General features: G+C 39.2%; 1 protein-coding gene across 1 annotated transcript; it reads right to left on the bottom strand.

Moving 5' to 3' along the window:
- Positions 1-7,997: 7,997 nt before the first annotated feature.
- Positions 7,998-23,645, bottom strand: LOC105021571 (voltage-dependent calcium channel gamma-1 subunit). Its single transcript, XM_010889337.4, has 4 exons — positions 23,059-23,645; positions 11,764-11,838; positions 9,935-10,072; positions 7,998-9,783 (listed from the first exon to the last, which is right to left on the bottom strand). Exons 1-4 carry the CDS (start codon positions 23,291-23,293, stop codon positions 9,551-9,553), a joined length of 681 nt encoding a protein of 226 aa, XP_010887639.1. The 5' UTR covers positions 23,294-23,645; the 3' UTR covers positions 7,998-9,550.
- Between the last annotated feature and the right edge of the window lie 1,949 nt (positions 23,646-25,594).

Below are 25,594 nucleotides of genomic sequence, written 5' to 3'. Positions count from 1 at the left end.
TTATTGTTTCTCGCTTTTTGTTTTATTTTAAACTTATTTGTAACAGTCAAATCTTTCTTCTGTTTCACATATCTGTGACTTAAAAAAAAAAAACGTAAAAAGTAAAACACAAGTATATATAATGGATGCATTACTGGTATATATACATATGCATTATGTATATATGAATATATATACTTATATTATGTACACTTGTATATGTACGTAATGCAAAAAAGCACCCCCCCAAAAAAAGTTGGAAAAAAAATACAAAAATAATCAATAAAAAAATAAAAAAGATTTGGTTGGCCACTTAGCTGCCTGTCTGTTCTCCCTTATTGAAGTTGTTTATGTTGGCCTTTTAATGTTCATTTTTATTTTTTATTTTGATTGTCAGGAAAGAAGCTAAGTGGTCAACTAATTTCATATGAAATATATGGAACATTGTATAGAAGTAGATACATTTTCCTCTAATCTGTACATATAAAGAAAAGAAATGACTTAGTTGTATGCCACAGACCCGTACCTAAACTCCTGTATCATGTTAGCATTTACATTAGACTTCCCTTGGTTTGCTTTTCGTCCTAAATCTTAGACACTCTCACCTGAACATTGTCTTCAGATTAGTGCAGTAAATGTGATTCTTACATACACACACGCACACCTTTTAAAAATGAACATAATTACTTTAGAATTCCTTTATTATACCTTTATACAAATGTGTTTGCATGTAATCCCCTTTTCGCTGGCCCTCTCCTCTCTTATAAAAGATTGAAAAATATATTACAGATAATTACGAGCATGCAAAGTTACATCAAAGTGAGGTCAACTGTCGTCTGATTCCAACTGTGGGAAAACTAGAATTTCAGAAAGACAGGAGTCTTTTACCATATGTTTGTCTTGTAGCCTGTTTTTTTTTTTTTTTTTTATGCCAGTTGACCTGGATGTTAGGGTTGCCATCAGGAACGTGTGACAGCAAAACCGTTATTATTATATCAGACCGTACAATCCTGCAGTTGTTACATTCAAGACCCAAGGACGGATGTTCTATCGAGCGAATGTCCTGCTCTTTAGTCAAGTGTTGTACACACTACGCTCAGTGTCTTTGGTGCTGAGCGTAGTGTGTGATGGGATTAGATTACAACCTGTAACCTGTCAAACCACACGCCGACCAAATGTCTAATCAGTTAAGTGTATTTGTGTGCAGTGGAGAGAATTGAGACCAACTAAGTACATGAGTTGATGGGTTAACACAAGTCTTTTGGAAAGGGATAACTAGGGTTTGGTTGCAGAAGGTGTCTGAAAGTGCATGAAGGGATCTCAGCCATGTAGGAAGGATTATTTTTGAGCGAGGGAAGGTTTGGAAGACTTTGAGCCGATATTGGTCAGTTTTTTTTCTCTAGATTCCCTGTAATTTCAATACATCCTGGTCCGAGGGTTTCTGGATTCAGCAAGGGAAGCTGCGAGGGCGACCTTGAACGTGGAATTCTTTAACCTGGATTGCTGAAAGCAAGAGGAATTTTGAGAAGTGTGCAACCCTAGACATTTTTGTAAACTCTTTTTGGACTTCTGTATGACAGCAGGCCCTGAAACAAAACCAGCTGGTTTAAATCAAAGCCATTTATTTAGATACACATTTATGTGGTAAATAAATGTATGGCTCTGGTCCAGACAACTTCTAAAATTCAGATAGTCAGATGTACTTTTACTAGCACAACAATACCATTTCTCCTTTGTTCTCACCAATATTAATGTACTCTTTGTTGGCAGTAGTCATCGATGTTCGATTTCAGTCTCTTGCCCCGGTGACACAGTATATGCTTAGATGACTGAGCTACACGTAGGTGACCATTTTCCTATTTCTTAGTTGACCGATGAAAAAGATTACACACTTAACATAAACGCAATATGTTTGTTCTTTGAACCAACAACTACAGTTTATGACTTTTCTTACATGCATTCCTATCAGTGGGATGTTGTTGTTATTGGTTGACTTGGTACAAGAACATTTGCGAAGGAAATCAATTAGCATTTTGGGAAATGTATTTAACTGCTTTCATTATGCTTTCCGGTCTTTACACATTTTGTATAGTGTGCACACTCAAATTACCATTAGGATAAAACAGTCATATCGGTAATCCGTTATTCACATTGACTTGTTGGTACATTATGTTTCGTAAAAGCCGCACTTGTCACAGTTACTGGAAACAATTTCATCCAACTTCGTTCATGACTCATTTGTTTTGCTGTCTTTTTTCCCCAGTCAAAAATTTAAAAAATACATTTCTGTTAATGTTTTGTTTCAGTATATTGTAATAAAAGACCCTTTGCCTTGGGGATTCTAACTGGTAATTGTATGGAACTTTGTCATTAATTTTATGGTATTTTCAATCAGAAGTCATTATTTTTAAGGGTCAAACATGCTGTCAGCTATTCAGGAAGCTAATCTAGTCAGAATTGAAATATCTCTAACGTAGTTGAAACAATCATATAAACATATAAAAATACATCTTGGACGTGAGTTAATTTGAATTGTTGGTCATTGTAACTTCCAGTATCCAGATTCATCACAAAAACATATAATTGTAAATATGCATTTTCTAGATATTTCCAAACAAGGTTTAGAGAGCACCTCGATTTTGTAGACGCCGTTTAATGAAGAGGTATGCCCTTTTTAATTATGCAAATTCACTGAAACAATTCACAGACATTGACATGGCAGTCACAGCATCTTATAGTGGTGTCCCTTTTTTAAATAAATTTGTATCAGTGTTTCTGGCTGCTTTTACAAAGAGGAGAGTTTTGTTTTTGTTGCAGGCATATACAATTTTATTTTACTCTAGAATACTTATTTTAAAAATTGATGATGCAGGATTAGTTTTTCCTTTTCTGTTTAATTGCTAAATTAGTTGAAATTATATTTTTATTTCACCAGTGCTTTGTGGTTTGACTTTTTTTTTTTTTTATACATAAGACTGTTTTTTCTGTGCATGCCAAGATGACCTGGCTTCTTTTAATCCCCAGTTTTATCAAATACTTTGTATTGAGTTACGAGAAGAAAAAAAGAATCATGTTTTGGTTTTTCCCTTCAAAGGTATATTATTTTGTGTACTTGTGACATGAACAAAAAGTTCTGATATTTTACTAACATGTCAATGAATTATGTAATGGTCATGTAAGAGGTAAAGATTTTTTTGTCTTTTTCTGCTGGGCTAAATGTTGCTCCCAAACACAACTGGCCTTAAATCTTTGCAAGGAAGTGTGTATCAAAATCAGTTTTCCCCAAATTAGTTGTTGGCTCTGCTCTAAATTACAAAATACTAATTCCTCACAACATTTGCTGTGTTTCAGATCCTTATTTGTATAACATCCAACCATAAGAAGTCTTGGTGTTTAATATTGAAAACGAATAATCCATTCTTGCTTTATTATTTCCAACTCCCAAACGTCACGTCTTTTGTGCCATGACTGATGTGGCATTGAGACAGGCTTTTGTTTGTCATCAAGGGATTTTTGATTGCTGTTAGCCTCCATTCGAGTCCCAATCACATATCATTTTGTGTAACTGAATTCTCATAGGTCCATATGTGGCCTTTGTAAAACAGCTCAAAAAAACCTAACCAAGTGTACGGCAGGTTTTGTTGTAGGACCAGCCTTTTGCCCAGCCAGTAGAGAGCACTGTGTTCAGCCTTTTGTAAAGCCACATCTCTTGTTGTCATCCATCTTGTCTCCAGTTTCTGTCCATCCTACAGTAAAGCAATGGCACACCTGTGTACTGTAAACCCCCTCCCTACTTCACATAAGTGGGCTACATAATGATGAATATTTCTGTTTCACTCTTTTTAATTCAATTGGTGGTGGTTACGATAAAGGATGTAGACTGTGTTTGAAAGGTTTTCTTTTTTGTTTGTTTTAAAAATTTGTTTCTCTATTAAAGTGTTTTTATTGAAACAGGTACTTTTACTTGGCCTTTTTCTGGGTTTTACTCAGGTTTGTTTGGTGTTTGAGGAATTTTATCGCTACAAGTGATTTCCCTATGTGGAAGTGATATCCCACACCATGTGTGCCTGATGACCCAAAATGGAGACATGCTTACACAATTGGCTTTCTTGTTCTGTCATTGCTTGTGTTGAGTTTGCCATTAATGTTATATGGGATGTCATCTCACTCTTAAATTCAGTGGCCCCTCTGGAATATTTCCAACACATCACTCTTTAAACCAGGTAATCCTTAGCCTTCTCGAAGAATGGCTCAGCAGGTGCTCAGTCCCCCCACTATTAACTGCTTAAATTGGTGGGTGTCTTAGAGAAATAGGGTAACTTTGGGGAAAACACCCCCCTTAAGGGAAATCTGTATTTTCTGACCAAAAAAGCTATGTATGGTCAGATATTTATATGAATACGTTAACTATAATTAATGTTATAGAAAAATAAGTTTAGAAAACAATTATTGGGCACAATGATTCCATTTTATTGCAACTTTAATCAAATGGCAAACTATGTAAATGGGGTGTTTTACCACACTATTGGGGCAAAATGCCCCTCAGGATTTTTATTTTACCCCTGTTAAGATTTATTCCATATTTAGGTGGCAATCATTATGAATGTAATCCATACCATTGAAAATAATTCTGTTTTGATAGCAGTATTTGAGTGAGTTAACAAAAAATATTCTAACTGTGATATTGCACATTCTGACATCCAAAGGCACAAAGCAATGTATAACATTTATTACAATTTCAAATAACTTCGGTGACTTTTTAAAAATGTTTTGTTAACTGTGCGGAAAATATTAAGTTAAAAACATGAAGTCTATTATATTGAGAAATTCATTCAAAATCTCCACCAATTGATAGACCTATTATATTAGATGTTAATAAATGTTCAGTAAACTTATCAAACTAAACACAACATATTAGGCTATATCTTGAACTTTAGTTTTTTCAGCAAATGTTTATGATTGTGTTCTCTGAACAAGTGGATTTCTTAGCCTAAGGCCTTTCTATTGACATATCAAAAATCAGTTTTGAGGTCTAACTTCATCACATCACATGAAAAAAATAAATTTGATCAACCTATGTCAAAATTGTTTTTAGTGGAATTACTTGCTCTATTGAGATGATTCAACAAAATTTTCTAGATGAACGAGGAGTATGTGGAAATAAAATAGGTTGTTGTTTGGTGTAGAATTACGGGGGTGGGGGGGGGGGGGTTTAACCCCAAGCCCCCCTAAAATAAACATACTAATCGAAATCAAACCGTAGAAGGAGCATTGACTAGAAGGATCCATATCGAACGCCTGGGACTTTCTGGACAGCGAGACTGATCTTGTTTCTCTATCATCATTCCACAACACATGCGCGCTCTCAGTGATTGGACGCTTCACCAGACACCATTCTTTTATTCCCGCTTGTGATCGACACAGGTTTCTGGCATGCATTCAAATCCCTGGTTACATAAACCATATCACAAAACCCACCAAAAAAGATTTTGTAAATAATTTTGTGCACGCTGTCATTATCCGCCTGGGAAATTACCGGTTGACGTGGTTTCACTGTATCGATACTGCCTGAGACCCAGTATTTTCCCATCCAGGACAATGCTGTAAAGTTTATTCTAAAACCAGGATGTTCATTATGCTGCTCAAAAGGAACATTTATATTTCTTGTTGGTCAAGTTTAGGATTTGTGTATTTAAATGAGAAATGTTGGCAAGGGCCCCATGTCACCATGTGATGCCGAAACCATTGTAAGGAGAGTGTGCTTCAACCAAGAAATAGGCTGGGATCAACAAGGGGTCCCTTGTGTAATCTGAATAACCATGTGAACGTTCTTGGGAGTTGAAAATCGTTAAATGTCAGCGAGTTAGAGTTAGACATTAGAAGTTGTGTAATATTTGCCTAGGAATTGGTTTTCAGCATTCAAGTCTTACCACTAGGCCACCATCTGGGGTTCATTTGCCTGTTTTTGTCATTGATTTGAGTTACTTCAGGAATTTAAAGGCTTTTATTTGACCGGGTAATGTGCTTAGAAGGGGTCCCTTGTGTAATCTGAATAACCATGTGAACGTTCTTGGGAGTTGAAAATCGTTAAATTTCAGCGAGTTAGAGTTAGACATTAGAAGTTGTGTAATATTTGCCTAGGATAATACTTTCGTCTCATTGAGTCATAAACAATATCACCTAAATGTTTTGTTCATGCAAGGATTGTTTCCTTTAGACCAGGGTTGAGAAACACTGCATTAGGCCATTCCCTTAATGTCAAATTGAAAGTACCTGGAATGTGAATATCATTCTTCGACCCCTCAAATTCAACACTGGACTTGGAGACCAGTTCTCACTTTAGGTTTATTTAAGTTCAACCATCTTAACCAAGGACTGGTTTAGACCTGGGATACCAGGTGAGTCCAATTGTAGTAGATGCAGTAGAACAGAAAAGCGGTTGGATCCCGACCCTGTAGGACAAGTGAAAACAACCATGACAGTAACTCTCCATGAGCAGGTTTGGACACCCCTGCTGTAGGGTGCGAATTGAATATGACAACATTGACCGCAAGATGTGTTGCAAGAACATTGTGTCCAGGTTTTGAGGGTTGGGAATGACAATATTTTGTCACACCAAACACGCATAGAATCATTGATCCATTATTTGCTTCTAGTCTCTTGGCAATGTTAGTGTTACTCACAGCGCTTACAGATAGTTTAAATTATATATTGGAAATTGTGCATGTAGTTTTCTACAGTAAATAATATTCAACACATCCTCCAGTGGGAATGGAACTCACCACTTGGTTTACCACCTGGTGTCATGCTGATTCCACAGAGGGCTGAGTCTCTGCAGGTTTTCGCTGCTATCTTGTACTTGATTAATTAGGTCACTAATTAGGGGATCTGCCCTCACCTGTTTGTATAGGTCTCAACTGGAGAACAATTCAATTCAGGAAAAAGTAAACAACACGGCATGCACTAGGAATTGGTTTACAGCATTCAAGTCTTACCACTAGGCCACCATCTGGGGTTCATTTGCCTGTTTTTGTCATTGATTTGAGTTACTTCAGGAATTTAAAGGCTTTTATTTGACCGGGTAATGTGCTTAGAACACATTCTTAGTTGTTGAAATGACTGGGGAAAAATTTGGGACACAACCACAGGGTTTTCAAGTTGTCAGCTGGGGATTTGAACCAGCGACCTTTCATTTACCAGCCTAACGCTCTTCACCATGAGGACACACTGCTGCCCAACATTAAGGAAATTTTCTCATTATGCCAAAACATGCTAAATGGGTTCAGATTTTTATTTTTTATTTTATTACCTCGAAAGAACTGAAGACCATACGTTCTAACATCAAGGAATTACTAAAGAAATGTTCTCCCATCCTCAAATTGTTTGCAGGGAACATACGGGAAACAGGTTTTTGTCAAAGGTCAATATCAGTACATTTATTTTCATAAGAAATTCTTAGTTTCATGGTTTTACATCTTAACATGTACACACAACTAAAGACAAAACTGTAATTATCATTGCATGCCTAAAATCATAATCTAACAGACAAGGACAAGGTATAAGAGATAGGCAAGCGAGTACATGACTTACTCCTTTCATGGTCTTATGTGGCATTTAAGTACCATAGTGCCAAAGTCCCTCAACCAACTGCCACTGTCACTTCAGTCAGATATCATATAGGGAAAGCCAGCATCAGCACTTGCAAACATGTTATATTTCTGTATCAAAAGAGTCTTATTTTAATAAGTCTATTTAGTACATACATAACCATCCAAAAGAAATGTGATTTACCCACTGGGTTTTTACACTTATTTCTCCATACAAACTAAACCTAGATGGTAAACTGGACTAGCCAGCCACAGAGAGCAGTATTGGCTGAGAACACTGGACATTCTGAAAATAATATCATATGTAAACCCCATATACTGAAAATTGATTAGGTGTTTTGCAGATATTAAGTTTATCCTGTCCATGTGACCTGAAATACTTTCAGTGTTGATTGCTGAGTGCCTTGGTAGTTTCAAATTCGATCAATCAGAACCCGACTGAAATAGATACCTGCCTTCATTGAAAAAAAAGAGAGCTTAGTGTCCCACAAACTGAATGTCAAAGAAATTGGAACAATGTTTGTTTAGCCCTAAAAAGCAGGGTTTTGTTAGTTTTTCGTGTGCACCTGCTAGAACTGAACCTTTTCCAACATGGCAACCCGAGCCCTTAGTGGCTCAGAGTCAGTCTGGATGTTTAGCATTCTGCCTGGTGTGCACACTAAACACATCAGGCAGCAAAAGGATTAGCCTCAACCTCTCCAATTTCCTGTAATATTCATGTATTATGAAATATAAGTCAATTTCAACATTGAAGCTGAAAATAAATACCTTTCCACTATAAATCTAACATGATCTAAATTACAAGTATTCTAGTAAATTCTAGTGATTGTGATTTCACATTCTTAATTAACTATTTGGCGTCAATTTGGAAAAAAGTCCTAGCTTACCTAGTTACCTTTTTTTTTATTAATTATTTACAGATTTCTTGCATGTGCTTGATGCACTCAAAAACATTGGAGAGCCATCTAAATTACAAAAGGATTAGGTTCTGTACAGGAATATCATACCAACATCTAAAGAAGTGAATTCATTTACCTGTTCAATCCATTACCATGTACAAATTAAAGGCAGAATGCCTTGTTCAGAATTTTCCAAAGTAGGGGTTGGGACCCCAGTTGGAGTTGCTTCCTTTGAAATTTGGGTCATGAGAATTTGCACTTAATTCTTAAAACCAGGGTTACAGGAGTAACCTCCAGAAGATGCATTTACTTCCTAAAACATATCTCCATCTTCTGAGGTTTGAGCAACAAAATATTATGACCCCATCACCAAAAGATGACTCTCTGTGACACTCGTGTCTTCCGTTTCCCACTACAGTGCTTGCAAGCTAAGCAGGACTTAAGAGGGCAAGACCAGTCTCTTAATAACACTGGGGGAAAATATGATCATCGGTTCATCTTTTCTACACAGAAGATCCTTAAACATTATTGTCTGATGGTCTTCTGTACATTTCAATCACTTTGAACCATGTATCCTTCAGATAGAAATACTGAAGAAACATTTTCAAGAATACGGACAGACTGACTGTGAATGTCAACGCCCAAACGAATGTTGGTGACGTAACTTCTTTCGAGTCTCACATTTATTTTGATATCGAAATTGTGTTGCAGATTGACTTAGCTACTACATCCTTTTTGAACTCATGAATGTTTTATAAACACCCATTTGTTTCTGAAGAATACCACTTTCAAGTGCCTCACGAGTATTTATCCCCGTGTAAAACCAGTGTAAATGTAAACAAACACTGTACAGCCTCCAAACATGGTTGCAATTATAATTTTGCTGTGATTGGATGAAAAGTTCTCGCTTTTATAAGTCTATCTAGGAATTTGAGAAGGGTTTGCATTTCTCCAGGCCCATCAAGCAGTTTTTTATTACTCAAACAAAGACAGGTTCCTCCTAGGCACTACGTGAAAAGAGTCTTTGGGTTGTATTACAGCACAAAGTGGATGTGGATCGTTGTCTTATTGCTCCGGTTCGGGCTCCGCGTCCATGCAGGACTCCCAGGGGTTCTGGGGCATCCGGGGCATGGAGAGGATGAGGAGGGTGAGGCCACCGAGGAAGAGGAGACAGAAGCCGGCGCAGGCACAGGCGAAAGACCAGGCATAGGAGTACTCGACCCAGATGGTCTCCTCGCTCTCAATCATTCGGTTCACTGACTGGCGCATCACCTCCACCGCGATGATTGCACACAGGCCTGCGATTGGGCGGAAAGGTAAACATAATCAGACGTAGCTACACCGGGTCAAAATGTATCCACTAATTCTCCAGCTGTAGTGAATCTGTTCTGTGCACATAAGTATTACCAACAGATTATGAGCACTTGCACTTTTCTAGCCTGCTCTTACCAGCAAAAGTAAAGAACATTCCAGCAGGTTTGAGGATGTAGTCGTTTCCCTTCTTGAAGGAGCACAGGAGACACAAGCTGCCAAGGATCATAAAGGCCAGGCTGAAGATGGCGATGGCCGCTGCTGAGATGTTGTACTCTGATAAGAGGGGGAAAAAAGAGGTTGCCGTAAGAAGGCTTATGAAAAGGCCATAAAATGAATATTTACAGCTCTGAGCAACATAAATTGTATCTAAGAAACTAACAAACCATGTGATCTTTTCAGCAAATAATAAATAAACCTGATTTGATGTCTCAAGCAAATCCACCAATTCCCTCCCAATGACTAAAGGAAATTACCTTTTACTGTAATTAGATAATTTGTCATTTAATTAATCACACTTCTTGTTTGCTTTTAATGGGTTAAAAGCAAACAAGAGTTGTGAGGATTGAGTTGTGTGGATTAACTGTTTTGTGTGTCTATTCAAATCTGCCAAAAGATGATAAGAGACATACAGAAGCATGTTTATTTTAGAGCAACATAAGTCTTTGTCTCTGGTTGATTTATATTTAATTTCAGCATTGAATATAATTTGTTTTGCATGCAGTTAAAAAGTATGGTACCATTTTCATTCATGGCCAAGAAAGGTGTTGGTAGGGCCAACCTGATTAAATTGTTGCACTCCTCACAGTGCTATACAGGAATTGATATAAAATATATCTGAGATTGAAAATCTCGCTTGGTTGTTGGAATTCACTTGGTTGTCTGAATCTGCCATTAATCAAACAAAAAAATCATCATTAAATGCTAGGGCTGGTCTTGAAATGTATTGCCCTGGAAGTTCATTTTAAGTGCATGTTAAAAATGTCCTCTTGCAGGCAACCAACTCTTTCAATCAATCACAGGGGAAAGCTGAGCTTGGCATTATGTTTACTGGTGAAGGGATCTGTGGTAGTGAAAATGGTGACTTGTTTTTCCTAGCTGCTTAACAAGCCATCCCAGTAATGTGGGTTTTGTGATGAGGATGAGGGAGCTAGCCTGCTCGCCTTGACTCGTTGCCCAGGGGAGGGACTCTCCTTGGGGGCTCCCCTTCATCTCATGCTGGGCCATGTGCTGGCTCACTCCCCTTGAGAAAAGACTGGAATTTCTGTTTGCTGCGTGGGGTCTGGGTGAAGGATTTCAGAGTAAGTTCGATATGTGGTTATACGTCTCGAGCACCCCTTGGCTGAAACATATTTTTCCCTTGGTTGATGCTTTATTGGGTCTGTTGGTGCTGCGCTAACTGAAATCCCAGTAGCTATTTCAGTGGAGCTACTAGGCTTGACCTGTGGCCAGAGGTACTGACTGGACGGTAGCTCCACGGGCATGTTTAATTTAAATAATGACCCATGCTGCTTTGAGAAGGGAATGATATCAAGGGGCGCTTGGAATAGGTACGTTCTGCATTTCATGTCTCTCGGACTAGCCATTACCATTGAAATTCGGACAAGGCGCTTGTGTGTGCGCCTGTGGGTTTGTCGGTTTGTGTGCGTGTATAGGATCTTGGAGTGCTTTTCTGTTCTGACTCAGTCTACTGACTGGGTATGACAAGGCCCGGCATGTACTTAATGCCCTAATATGTATAATATGGAACGCCTGTCAATGAGAGTACATGCGTTGAATGGGCCAAGCATGTGCAAAACACCGGCGCGATCCCCAAGGTGGTACAGATCACAGGAAGGGAAATGAGAAAGGAATGGGCAGTGACTTGGATTACGTATATCTGTCACATTGTTGCTACCTGCCAGAGCATTTTCACTCAGGTGGCTGTGTCCTGTTAAAACCAATTGTGTTTGTGTTGAGACCTTTACCTTTCTGGGTTTTGAATTCAAAAATCTCTGCATCTTCGCCTGGAGTGAAGTGTTTGAAGTAAGTGCAGTTCTCCACTATGAGAAAGAAAAAACACTGTTAGTAAAATTCATGCCTCATGTTGAACACCAGAAAAACTGTGTGCATGTACTTCTCAAAATGCTTTGTCGAAGTAAGCAGATCAAATGTCTTCTTGAATGGAGAGGAACTTCACCTGGTCTCAGAATTTAAATACCTTGGGGTAGTCCTTGATTCAACACTCTGCTTCAAAAGTCATGTAAAAAAAGTAGCAAAGGTTGTCAAATTTAATCTTCTAAATTTTTGGCATATTCGAAATAATTTAACTATGGGTGCTGCTAAAACATATTTTTATTCAATGATTATTTCTCATTTTGATTACTGTTTGACTACCTGGTCTCTTGCCTGACCCACAACACTTAAAACCATAGAAAGCCTATATAAAAAGGCATTAAAAACATTAGATAAAAAACCGCTATCCCACCACCACTGTCAAGTTTTAAAAAAACATAGACTATTGGAATAATTTAAAAATGGCCTGTTTGATATACAAGGTCCTTCACTCCCTCGCTCCGCCACCTCTGAAGGACTTTATTAAATCTAAAGAAAATTATTTGAGGATCACGCGAGCCTCTACCAGAGGAGACTTGATAATACCTCACAGGTGTACCACCTTCGGTCAGACGGTCCTGTCTGTCCGGGGTGGGAACCTGTGGAATAGTCTTCCTCTAACATTAAGAGAATGTACTACATATAGCTCGTTTAAAGTCCAGTTGAAGAAATGGCTATGGGAAAATCAAAGTTGCACACATTAGTATGTATGTTTTATCCTTTTTAAATTGTTTTACTTTGTAATGTGTATATCGATTAGTGTTTGTGAAGTTGAATGTAGTTTTGTGTGAATATTGTATATAGGATTTAGCAAATTTATGAACTGACTGTAGATGTAAATTATATTTTGCAATGTTTTTGTGAGCTGTGTGATCTTAGCTCGTGGGACTACGGATGGAAATTAGCCCTTGGCTATAATCCGGCATTTTTACATGCATGTACTCCATGTTTTGTTCATTAACATGCACTGTCCCAATCAAATAAAAGTACAAAAAAATAAATAAATAATTGAATGTTCATTATCAGATAGAACATCACAAAAACTGCTATATTTAAAGATTCAGTCTGGGACTGATGAAAAACAAACTGTTTCTTAAACCTCCCATATTGGGCTGGAGGTTAAATATTTGGTTTGTTCCTTGCCTTTAAATGTATACATTTTGCCAACACATAAGAATACAGACTTGTTGTAACACACCAAATTGAGGTCAGATGCATCCTCTATCCTTTATCATCGTTGAAATGTCTTTCCAACTTAATCGGAGTCAATTTGTGGCAAATTCAATTGATTGGACATGATGTAGAAAGGCACCCACAAGGTCCAAGCCTTCACAATGCATGTCAGTGCAAACCCAGACCCATGTCCAGGGACCTCTCTGTTGACCTCTGTGATAGAACTATGTTCAGGCATTCCTACGGTGAAGCATAGTGTTGGGAGCATCATACTATGGGGTTGCTTCTAAGCGGCAGGGACTGGGAGAGTGGTCAGGAATGAGGGAAGCATATACAGAGCAAAATACAAAGTTCCTTGATGATAACCTGATCCTGAGCACACAGGACCTCAGACTGGGTTGATGATACGTCTGTCAGCACCACAACGACCCAACGCACACTGCCATGAGAACGCAGGAGTGGTTTTGGATCTGTGAATATGCTTGAGTAGCCAAGCCAAAGCCTGGACCTAAACCCCATTCAACATCTGAGGAGAGACCTAAAGATTGCAGTTCACCAATGCTCCCATCAGCTTGAGAAGTTTTGCAAGGAAGAATAAGAGAAACTGCCCTAATCCAGATGTGGAAACCTGATAGAAGCCTTCCCCAGATGACTGGAAGTACTAAATAAATGGTCTAAATACTAGGTACATTTTTTATTTTCAACAGAATTGTTTTCGCTTGGTCATTACAAGGTATTGTGTGAAAATGTAGTAACTCATCAATTAAATCTACTGTATAGCATAACAAAATGTGGAGAAAGTGAAATGGTCTGAACAATTTCTAAAGGCACTGTACAGTGTATGCTTGATCTATGAGTAGAATCACTATCATACCTCAATTAACTATAGAAATTCCAAGTTTGAAAGAAAGTGGTTGTGATGGCAGGGGGCATATTTTGGCACAAACATGACATAGTACACAATCTTTAGCTAGACTGAGGCACATTTACAGTCACTGGTCAGAAATCCCAGAAAGTGTCTTGCAAAGGACGCAAACATCTGTAACTGATTAATATGAGTATCAAAAGCATTTTGACCTGACATTTACATCTCGCCGTTGACCAGCACTTTAAAAAACAATTATCTATTGTCAGCGCTGAGTTGATTGGTGTAGTGTCTGTTCTTAGCATAGGTAATGTGGGGAATCCAATTCACATGGCTTGGCCCAGACAAGGTGCTAAATCCGTAGCATTGGTGTTAAGCACCACCAAAAAAACAGCTCACCCAGAGAATACAATCAGAGTGTTGGTGAGTGCTGTGAGTATCGCCCCGGCGCTTTGATGCTCAGCCAGAACATCAAAACATTCATTGGCGAGGGGAACGGTTTGTATGCGACGGCAGCGGTCCCTGTCTGTCTCTTGTCTCTGGCGTTATGGGAAACTTCCACCGTGGTTAAACTCTGGTCTGTCACTGGAGAAGCCTGCTCCGCATCATGTACATAGCACCATAATCCTCTGTGCAAACCACAGGGACCAAGGGGAAGTATGTGACAGGCTGTAATGTGAAATGATGTGAGCTAAGCATGTTATCACATGCTCCAACGTTCCTCAGAGCCTCTCACAGAAACACACGCGGCACAGGGCTTCAGTTAATGACCACTTCTTCCATGAAACCAAAGACAATAAGTGAGGAGTGGGTTGCCAGTTGGGATTCATTACTCGGAGAAGGCTAATAAAGAGAACTGGGCAAACAGCATGTACAGGTTCGATTACAGCAGCTGGATTTGGGGCCCACCTGCAACCAGCAAATCAATCTCATCTGAATACAGCCCATCCGAGTATAGCCCATGGACATTGCGTTTCTCATGTAACCAGATTGGAACAACCAGTATTCTGTGCAAGAAAGATTTATTTTTCTGGATCATGACCAAATAGGAAGTAAAATAAAATGTCGGGTTGTTGTCTTGTCTGATTATTAGATCAGACAAATATGTTTATTTTAAAATATGTTCAACATAAAAACCATATATTCTTCGTCACGGTAATAAAAAAACGAATGCAACCATTTTGCCTGCTCAGAACACCCTCTTTTGTGGTAAAATACAAACAGTAAGGGACCCTGGAAAGGGATCTAAAATGGTCACTGATGATCTTTTTAATATGTTGATTCACACAGAGACCTTTTTTCTGAATGAGGACAGAGGCTGGCTGTCAAGGGGAAACCCAGAGGTGGTTACTTAGCAACTGACTTGTCTGCTCTTTTTATTGTGTAAGCGAGGCATGGGGCATGAAAAAGAGGCAAGGCACACATCCATTTTAAACACTGAATCAAATGATTGGTTTAGAGTGAGGGGAAAAGAGAGCAGACGAGAGCGAACGAGAGAGAGAGAGAGTGTTTATAGTAGACTCAGTGTATATTTGTAGCCCATTTAGTCCTAAAAAGGTCAACTCCTGAGTCACCTCCAACTAAGACGGTATGTAACCAACCCAGCCATTTTGAGTCCTTTACCCAATAAACAAAACCAAACACAAGCTTAAGCTCCTCTACCATCTCTGCCCCAGACACCTGAGTTAATAAAGGACCAGAAGGGATGTTTGTCGTCGTGTTTAAAACCCAGTGCGTTTTAATTGCGGTGAGATGAGAGATAGCACGGATGTTATGTGAGCCTCTCAGACAGGGCATTTGGGTTCTGTTATTGCCCTCTCTGGTTTTGTTAACGGTGACACTTAGTCTAAGGATTAAGGCAATTAATGTGGAGGCACCGCTCCAATCATTGGCCTTTAATTTCCTCATTATGCACTCTCACCCATAGCTAAATATTTAAAGAGCTATCAGGAGAAACATTTTTTTTTGTGTTGTGAGGCCTCTTAACAGTTTGTTGAAAAAGTGATATCTTTTGTAATTTTCTTTTTAACTGTTCAACTCTGCCATTTACATTTTTAACATAGATTCACTTTGCTAGGTCATTTTGTTGTCATCTCAAGGTAGAATTCTGTACAAACTATTTCCTTCTAGATTTGCTGGGTGGTATCGCCTCAAAGTGTTAATTAAGCCTGTTACTGTAGCTAAATTAGTTATATAGCAATTTAGTATAAAAATTGTGAACTACAAAAAAAAAGTTTTTCCTGTTTACAAAATGACCCTTGGACTGCTCAATTCCCTCCAAAGATCCTGCAAGATCTTGTTGATTGCAAAAACCTAATTCTCATTAAATAATATATAATGGCTGAATATTACACTGAAACCCAAGTGCTTTGGTAACTGAAACTGGGGAATAGAGTTTACCTTCATTGATTGTATGTTTTTTGTTGGGAATAAAGATACTTTATGTTGTTTTTTTTTAATGAAAGATGTATGTATATATAAAAAAAAAATAATTGCCCTCAACTTCTCAAGATGGCAAGCTAACAATGCTACCCTGCTAGCTAGCAATTTAGATTTGAATGCATACGCTGCAATGTTTCTGTATTGTCATGAGTCCAAGAGGGTTGACACAGTTGCCAGTGTGGATTTCATTGCTCTCTTTACTGCCCAGGGAAGCAGAGGGTGAGACACTTGAGGTACCACGAAAGGTCTGCCCTTGGTGTCCAGAACCTCTGTTGACTGTACACTATATTAACATCAGATCAGCAGGACGGAGAGGCCGTGACAGAAGGTGTGTAGAGGGAGACAGAGGGGAAGGGCACAGATGGTCGAGGCAAACTCCTGGACATGCTTACACAGCTACTCCAGACTCCGGCACAAGCCGTGTGCTTTTGTCTACTGATCCATTTGTCTAAGATTCAAAATATTCAGAACCTTGTTGTCCAAACCTCACCTCGTCATTCCTATGTTTTTGTTTGCATTGCTTTTTGAAATGATTTGAGATTTGTTTATGTTTCATAAGCAATGTGCTATAATTCAGTTTTTAGCTGGCAAGTACGGCTTGTTTAGAAAATAAAATAACTACTGTTACTGTTACTTCTACTAATAATACTGTTACAACTACTATTACTGATACTACTATTACTAGTACTAGTACTGTTACTATTACTGTTACTACTATGAATACTACTACTACTGTTACTATTACTACTACTACCACAATGACTATTACTGTTACTACTACTGGTATTACTACTACTACTACTATTACTATTACTGTTTAATACTAATACTGTCACTACTGCTACTAATACTACTACACACATTGTAGAGGATGTGCTCTATTTGATCTAATGACTTTGAAGGACGCCCAATATATCTTGATAATTGAAGAGGCTCAGGCCTTTCAGGAACTGACTAATGTGCTTGGAAATCATTAGTTAAGTCCCAGTCCACTATTGAGATGTTTTGGCTTCCTTTGTTTTTCATTTGGCACAGGACCAAACAGTGCTCTGTCTGACAGTAAACTGATTATTTGTTAATTTGAATCCTCATCAGCTTCTGCTAAAGTTGAGGCTACTATTTCTGTGGTGCTCAGAAAACATGAAACATAATGAATATCAACGCACTAATTGATCAATAGGCAATTCCACAAATGTAAACTCCTACAGTACAATGCCTGGGTGGTCCCAGTAAATAACAAGCAACATCAAAGACCAACCTACACCTGAGAGAATATTTGAGAAAGAATAGAGTCCAAACTACACACTAACTAGCAGCCACTTCATCTGCGTTGACATCTTAAGGAGACGGAATTTAAAGTAATTGCACATGATGGAACTTCTGATTCAAATACAGTTATAAAATCCACATATTAAATGAAAATGTTGAATGGAAAAGAGAATAGGTGCTTAATTTATTGCTATACTGGTACAACCCTGTTACCAAAATATTTGGGTGAAATGCAAATAAAAACAGAATGCAATTATGTGCAAAAAATGCTTCCCTATATTTAACTGAAAATTTAACATATTAAATGTTGAAACTGAGAAATGTTACTGTTTTTGGAAAAATACATGTCCATTTTAAATTTGATGCCAGTAAAGTTTCAAAAAAGTTGGGACAGGGGCATGTTTACCACTGTCTTGCATCACCTCTTTTTTTAACAATACTCTGTAAACGATTGGGAACTTGCTCCAAATCCTGTATATATTGTTCAGCATTAATGGTGCCTTCACAGATGTGTAAGTCACCCATACCATGTGCACTAATGCACCCCCATACCATCATGGATTTTGAAATGTGCGCTGATAACAAACATGGTCCCGCTCCTCTTCAGCCCGCAGGACGTGGCGTCTATCATTCCCAAAAAGATTTTCAGACTTTGAGCAGTCAGATCACGGCACAGTATTCCACTTCACCTCAGTCCATCTAAAATGAGTTTGGGCTCAGAGGAAGAGCTAGCATTTCAGGATGTTGTTTTTGTACTGTGTCTTCTTTGCATGGTAGAGTTTTAACTTGCATTTGTGGATGCAGCGACGTAGTGTTCACAGACAGTGGTTTTCAGAAGTGATGTCCACTACAGAATCATGTCTGTTTTTAATACAGTGCCTCCTGACGGCCTGCTGTAGGTTTTCCCGTATTGTTTTTGGGCCTTGTCCCTTGCATACAGATATTACTCCAGATTCTCTGAATCTTTTAATGATATGGTGTACCATAGATAACGAGCTCTTCAAACTCTGCAATTTTACATTGAGTAACATTATTCTTGAATATATTTGCCCATGCAGTCTTTCAAAGAGTGGTTAACCCCTCCCCATTCTCACTTCTGACAGACTCACCCTCTCTGGAATGATCTTTTAATGCCATCATGTTATTGACCTGTTGCCAATAGACCTAATTAGTTGTGTGATATTCCACCAGGTTTAGTTACAATCTTTTGGTGCCCCTGTTCCAGCTTTTTTAAAACATGTTGCTGGCATCAAATTCAAAGTGAGCATGTATTTTTTTCAAGAAACAATAACATTTCTCAGATTCAACCTTTCATATGTAGTGTTGGTACTAGTTTCTATTGCATATAGTGTTTACATTATTTGCACATCATTGCATTCAGTTTTTCCTTGCATTTTACACAGCATCCCAACCTTTTTGGAAATGGAATTGTATTTTGTATTCCCTCAACAGAACTTAACCAGCAACTCAATCAGTTTGTTGACGTTTTCCTGCCCTCTGACTGTTTTTTTGGCAGGAATTGCTGATGATTGAAATATGTTGTGTACAATTATATGGACAAGGGTGAAAATGATTCACCAATTAAATGTAAATACCCAAACACTCATCCAAGATCTAAATCAGGAAAGATAAACCATTGTACTGCCTACCCACTGAGATTGATCTGTGTAGATAAGCCCACTAAAGACCATCTGAAGAAATGGATGCAACACTGGCAATGATAACAGGAAACGTTGCCCATCCCATCACCGGCATGTGGTTGGCGATCCGATTGGTTACATTCCATGTTCCCCACTACACTGCCACCCTAGCAGCACATTCCCAGGGGAGGGGAAATGGTTTGGAGCAGTGGGCTTTTGGGGCAGTTCCAGGGCGGGGTTAGGGGTTGCTAGTGTTGAAGGGCCTTATACAGGTGCCCCTGTCACTCTGAAGGGCTCTGAATATGTGCGCTCACACTTGACTCTGACACAGCTCCTACACCAGACAGCTGGGTATTTACACAGCCTATATTTATCCTCTACTGGCCGGCTGCATAGCACTGCACGCAACAGAAAACCCAACCGCTATCTTTGTTTCTGACACAGTGTTTTATCAATTCAACACAACTGATATGAGATATGAAATATTGAAACAAAATAAAAATCCAAGCTCCCCTATTTAAGATGCAGCTTCTTCTTAAATTCTACGACATATATTTTTTGACTTCCAATTCAAAGAGGAGTGAATTATTGTTCCTAAAGTATTGAAGAGATTAAGTTGTTGTATTGAACAGATGAATTATTGTTCATAACGTTTCCTAGACAAGAAATGTCCTAGATGTTGGTATTCTTTCATTAAGATGAGGAGCTATGATAAATATTTCCACTTCTGTCTAAATACATGCCAAAAGAAAGCCTGGTGTCTGTCTCTTCATTCTGGCTGCTAGCCATGTCTCTACTTAGGCTACTGTAGTTTTGAATTTAGCAATGTATGCACATTAGTAATATAATATTTCAAATATATATATATATATATATATATTATATTTGTTTCTTTTCCTTTAGGACATATTGAGAAAAACAACACTGCCTGTATTTTTGACAATGTTTTATCATTAAAAAAGACATTAAATGAAACAAAATCCTTTAGGTTCTCAGTGTTTCTACATTTACAGTGCAGCCCATGAGTATTTGGACAGTGACAGGAGTTCTGGAGCTTTGGCTCTGTGCTTCATTACTGTGGATTTTAAATTATACTGAATTTTTCATCACCTCAGAAGAAATTACTAACATCTTCAAGTAGCCTGTCCCACAGATTTCCTTAAAATGAATTCACTATACTCTAGCTTAACATCCTAAATCCATTGATTCTTTATACAGTAGCTAGGTGGTGCTAGCCTTTATTTCTGCATTTGGCACATTCCAATAGTTTTTACGGAATTACCGACAACCAGTCACATGCACCTGTTCTCGAAACCACCTGCCAGTATTCAATGTCTGGATGTCCCATGAGTCGACAGCTAAAATTAAGTTCCGGGGCTGGTACATTTGTTACATTGAGGGAGACCGATTTTGATTGGCATGAAAGGAAATGACCTCTCCACACTTAGTTAGCTTCAGTGAATCCAGCCGTGATTGTCCCACGGGTGGGTGTGCTCAGGGGAATGGTGGTCTGGGTGGGTGTGCTCAGGGGAATGGTGGTCTGGGTGGGTGTGCTCAGGGGAATGGGGGTCTGGGTGGGTGTGCTCAGGGGAATGGGGGTCTGGGTGGGTGTGCTCAGGGGAATGGGGGTCTGGGTGGGTGTGCTCAGGGGAATGGTGGTCTGGGTGGGTGTGCTCAGGGGAATGAGGGTCTGGGTGGGTGTGCTCAGGGGAATGGGGGTCTGGGTGGGTGTGCTCAGGGGAATGGTGGTCTGGGTGGGTGTGCTCAGGGGAATGAGGGTCTGGGTGGGTGTGCTCAGGGGAATGGGGGTCTGGGTGGGTGTGCTCAGGGGAATGGGGGTCTTTCCTTTTGAAGACCTTGAGAATGGAAAGCACAAGGTTAAATGAAACTGGTTTGTGTCTGACTGTTCCTAACGCTGCATTGTGTTTGTTGTTTTTAACTCTCACAGGATCCGAGTCACCTTCCTGTCAATGTTTTTTCTTCTCACTCAGTTTTGTGTTGACTCAACGTTTAGTGAGTCATTGCGTGTTAGCGTGGCTGGATCAGAGCATTGGCTGTCATTCTGGTGTCAGGCTAAGTCCTGTTTTCATTCAACAGGAGGACAACTGCAGTCAATACAGAGTGTATATGGATGCCTTGGTGAGAACATTGATGGAGCTGACACGTGTACTGTCTTGGGCAGGTCTGAAGAAACCGAAAAATGTGAAGTCCACAATTTAGTTCTTAGTTGTTAAGAGCTAAAGAGCTGGCTAATACCTAAGCTTGGGGACGACTGAGACACACATTGTATTTTAAATACTCAAGATTTTCATGGAAATGGAGTGTAAACGAGATTAGTCCGAAAGTATTGTCTCGAGTGATAGGGACTAAAACTGAAATGATCCAGAATAGAATGTTTAAACGACTGGCCACTCCTTCATCGACCATGTGTAAGGTCCATCAGTACAGTGGTGAATTTTGTAGTGAATCTTGTAGAATCCTGCCTCAAAACAATAACACGACTTGTCAGCTCCTTTTCTTTCCATACCAAAATGGGGAATATGTCCGTCACTCTGATTAATTTTGTAAAAATATATATTATTTGAAACATTAACTTAAAACATTAAATGCAGATGCCTACTGGTCATTTTTGCCATTTTCTATGCTAATAATAAAATTAAAATATTACACTTAGCACTTTAAGTAATTTATGCTTGATTGATAGAGACAGTGGGTGGAGATGGAGTGTGGGATGGATTCTAAACTGTACTGCTGTAATACATTAGAACACACCTTAGAACACAAGTAATAAATATCAAACACTGATTCAAGTGGCCAAGTTAATAATCATAACAAGGGTGATGTCGTTAACCACTCAGACACATAAAATACAGTTGTACCTTTGATCTGAGCTGCAGGAAGGGATGAGGCTCTCACTTAGACCCACAGAGTGGTATATCGTTTTTCATACTGGTCAGAGCGTCCGCCCTGGTCTACCAACTCAACACTGTACCCTGAGAGAGTTGTTTAAATGCTTGAAAACTGAGGATTGGTCAGCCATATTGTAACGTGATAATACTGACCAAAATAACAGTAAAAAGATTAATATAAACATAAAGAATTAAAAAGCCACACATGTACGGTAGTACTGCAAAAAACATGTAAATAAAATTGACCTTTTGACCTAAATGATTGGAACATAACCAACACAACACATCGATGATCTACTTCCTTATTTGTATAAGCTTGACTTAAGCACAGGTGAATGGGATACAGCTAAACACAGACAACATCTTAGAGAAAGAAACATGTGTCAGTCTGCTGTACATCAGATACCAGGAGAAGAATTCACCTGTCGGCAGGACGATAACCAACAACAGAAGGCCAATTCTAAACTGAAGTTGCTTACCAATAATAAAACCGTTTTAATTCTCTTTTATAATCTGTGGCAAGACTTAAAAGGTGCTGTCCAGCCATGATTCCCAACACCTTCACTGAGCACGAAGACCATCAAAACAAGGTAAATAGAATTGACTGAAGGTGCTGAACACTCACCTAATCAAGGTATACTAATGTTACATACAGTGTATGTAAAAAATTTAATAAAAAGAATGATCAAATAATCTGTTCAAACCATTCCAATTCCACTGTAACGCCACAAATTATGAAAAGGTGAATACTTCTGCAATCCCATGGATGATAGTAGGGGGCCTAACAGCAGAAGACTAGTGCTTAAAAGGGACTCAGAGATACAAAACGATTCAGTCCAAAAGCATAAGGTGGCTCCTGATCTGCCTTACCTCCTGGTAGGCTGATGGGGCCACAGCTCTTTCCATTGTTGAACCTCTCACTGATGTAGATGACCTTCTTACACAGCCTCCAGAGGCCAAAGTGGGCCGCCTCGCACGTCGTGTTCAACTGCTCAAACGGCGGGCTCAGCACGGCCCAGTGGTCCGTCACCACCGCGGTAAACATGGAGGCCATGCCCACCAGGAGCATGAAGGACGTGATCTTCACCTTCATGCCTTTGTTCATGCTGGAGTCTGTATGCGGAGTCTCTTACAGCAAGGATGTCCGAAGAAGAACAAAAAACAACTAGCACCAAGGCCCTCACTTATGGTGGCAGACTTGCGCGGAAGTCAGACTTCTTGGGAGTTTGGGCTAGTGGGTGTCGATGGTGTATGCTCCAAGGCTTCAGTTCTTCACAGGCAAACTGTCTTCCAGTGTGTTTTTCTCTTCCTCAGCCAACACCCTCTCACACTCTCTCTCTGTATCTGTTAAATCTCTGCCTGTGGTTTGAAGGAAGAGGGTCAGTTTAGCTTTGCCCTAGTTTTCTTGTCCCCTCTTCCCTCCGACTGTGCGACTGGGTGTGGGGGGGGGGGCTCTTTCTCTCAGACTACAGCTGTTGAGGTGGATCAAGAAAGTTGACTGCCGTGGCGATGAGGGTGTCAGAACTTCGGAGTCTGCTGCTATAAATGTGCCCAATGAGTCAAGAACGTTGGGTGTTTACTTATTGGGTTTCTTCCGTATGGGCGGGTTGTAAAGTCACACTAAGTCCAGTAAATGATTTTATAAATACAGTTTTATAAACAGTAATATATTAAATGCTATTTGGCAAGCTCTCTATTGGTCCCTCTCTCTGCCTATTTATACTGTATTGTAATACAATGAAATAAATGCTTTAAAAAAATTGTCTGTCTTTTTCTTCAGTCTTTGTTTTGACTTAACTTTAAATGTTTTGTTTTTTAATCTGTTTTTATTACTCACTTGAGCTACCTAGGCTGGTAGTGGCAGTTAGTTCCATGTAGTCATGGTTCTCTTTAATATTGTATGTTTTCCAGCTTCTGTCCTGGATGTGGGGAACTGTGTAAATGCCTCTTCGTGTTGCACAGACAGTTCGATACCTTCAACACATCAATGCCTGGACCTCGGACATGACCCCTGATGTCAGATGTCCCATTTTTGACATTTGGGTCTGGAGTGAACACATACTTCCACTCCTTATGAGGACCCAATGGTGTATCACTGCCGACAACTTAGGGTCTGCGGACCCCAGTTTGAAAACCCCTGTGGAAGAGGCCTTGTGCTCAAAATGACTTGATGTTGATTCCCTGTGGATGCTTCAGTGTCTTAAAGCCTTTCCTGCTGACACTGGAGAATGGAGCGTTACAGAGCTTGCAAGCCTGCCTCATTAGCTCAAGGCGAGTGGACACGCACCGTATGTCCTCCAGGGGCGCATGAAGAAAACCACCTGTCTGGTAAATTCATATCAGCATGGTGGCCTGATGGTTAGAGCATGTTAAATGTAACCGAAACGTTGCTGGGTAAAATCCCTGAACCAGCAAGGGAAAAAAAATCTGCTGTTGTATACCTGAGCAATGCAGGTTACAATAGCTCTCAGGTATTTGCTGAAAACGAGAACGTGGTCTCACTCTTATGTAACTGTTCAAATTAGGGTAAAATATTGTACTGCCCCTTGAATGGTTCTAAAACACTTAAAGCTAAATCATATTGATTGCAGTTAGATACAGGTAGATCCGAATTGATTGTGGCTTAAAATAGAAGCCTCTTAAATATCACTATTGACTCCCCGGGTGCAGCTGAAGGACCCATCGATTAGTGGTTGGCTCATTTGTTTTCCTTCCCTTTATTTAATTGAGACAGCCAGGGTAGGAACCATCATACTCATCAGTTTTTCAGACAACCTTAATTAGGGGAACATGTTTAAATGTAAAACTCAATGTTTGTTTTCATTTTCTGTATGAAATGTGTATTATTTGAACTTTTTGGTTCACCCAGGGCAGTGAAGGGTCCTACTGTGTAGGGTTCTGTCTTTTGGATGGGTCCTTAAACCGGTGTTCAGACTTTTATGTGTCCACTTTAAGGTCCAATGGTACTTATTCTGAAAGTAGGCTTGTTATTCCTGGTGTACTGGCTACATTTACAATCAGTCCCTCGCCATAATATCATGACTACCTATTCACTCCAAGCTCCCACTTGGCTCGTTTATCCCATCTCCCTCTGCTTGCAATAAAAAAAATGACAAGTAAAGTACTAAATGTATGCAATTCATAATCTATGTAAGTTGCTTTGGATAAGAACAACAGCTAAATTACTGAACGTGAATCCACTTCCAAAATAAATATTTTCAATTGGATTATTTGACTGTCCCTAAAGGTGAGGCTTATTTGGTTCCAGAGAGAACTCACAAATTAATTTGACCTAGAACCAAAAGAGATCTCTGTAGGAACAAACCAGTTCTACCTGAAACAAAAAAATAATAATTGAAAGGGTTCCCCTCAGAACAAAATAAGTATTTTCCAAGATTGAAGCATT

Source organism: Esox lucius, chromosome 9, assembly GCF_011004845.1.
Source record: "Esox lucius isolate fEsoLuc1 chromosome 9, fEsoLuc1.pri, whole genome shotgun sequence".
NCBI classification, from domain to species: Eukaryota; Metazoa; Chordata; class Actinopteri; order Esociformes; family Esocidae; genus Esox; species Esox lucius.
This window is presented reverse-complemented; position numbering and strand designations above follow the sequence as displayed.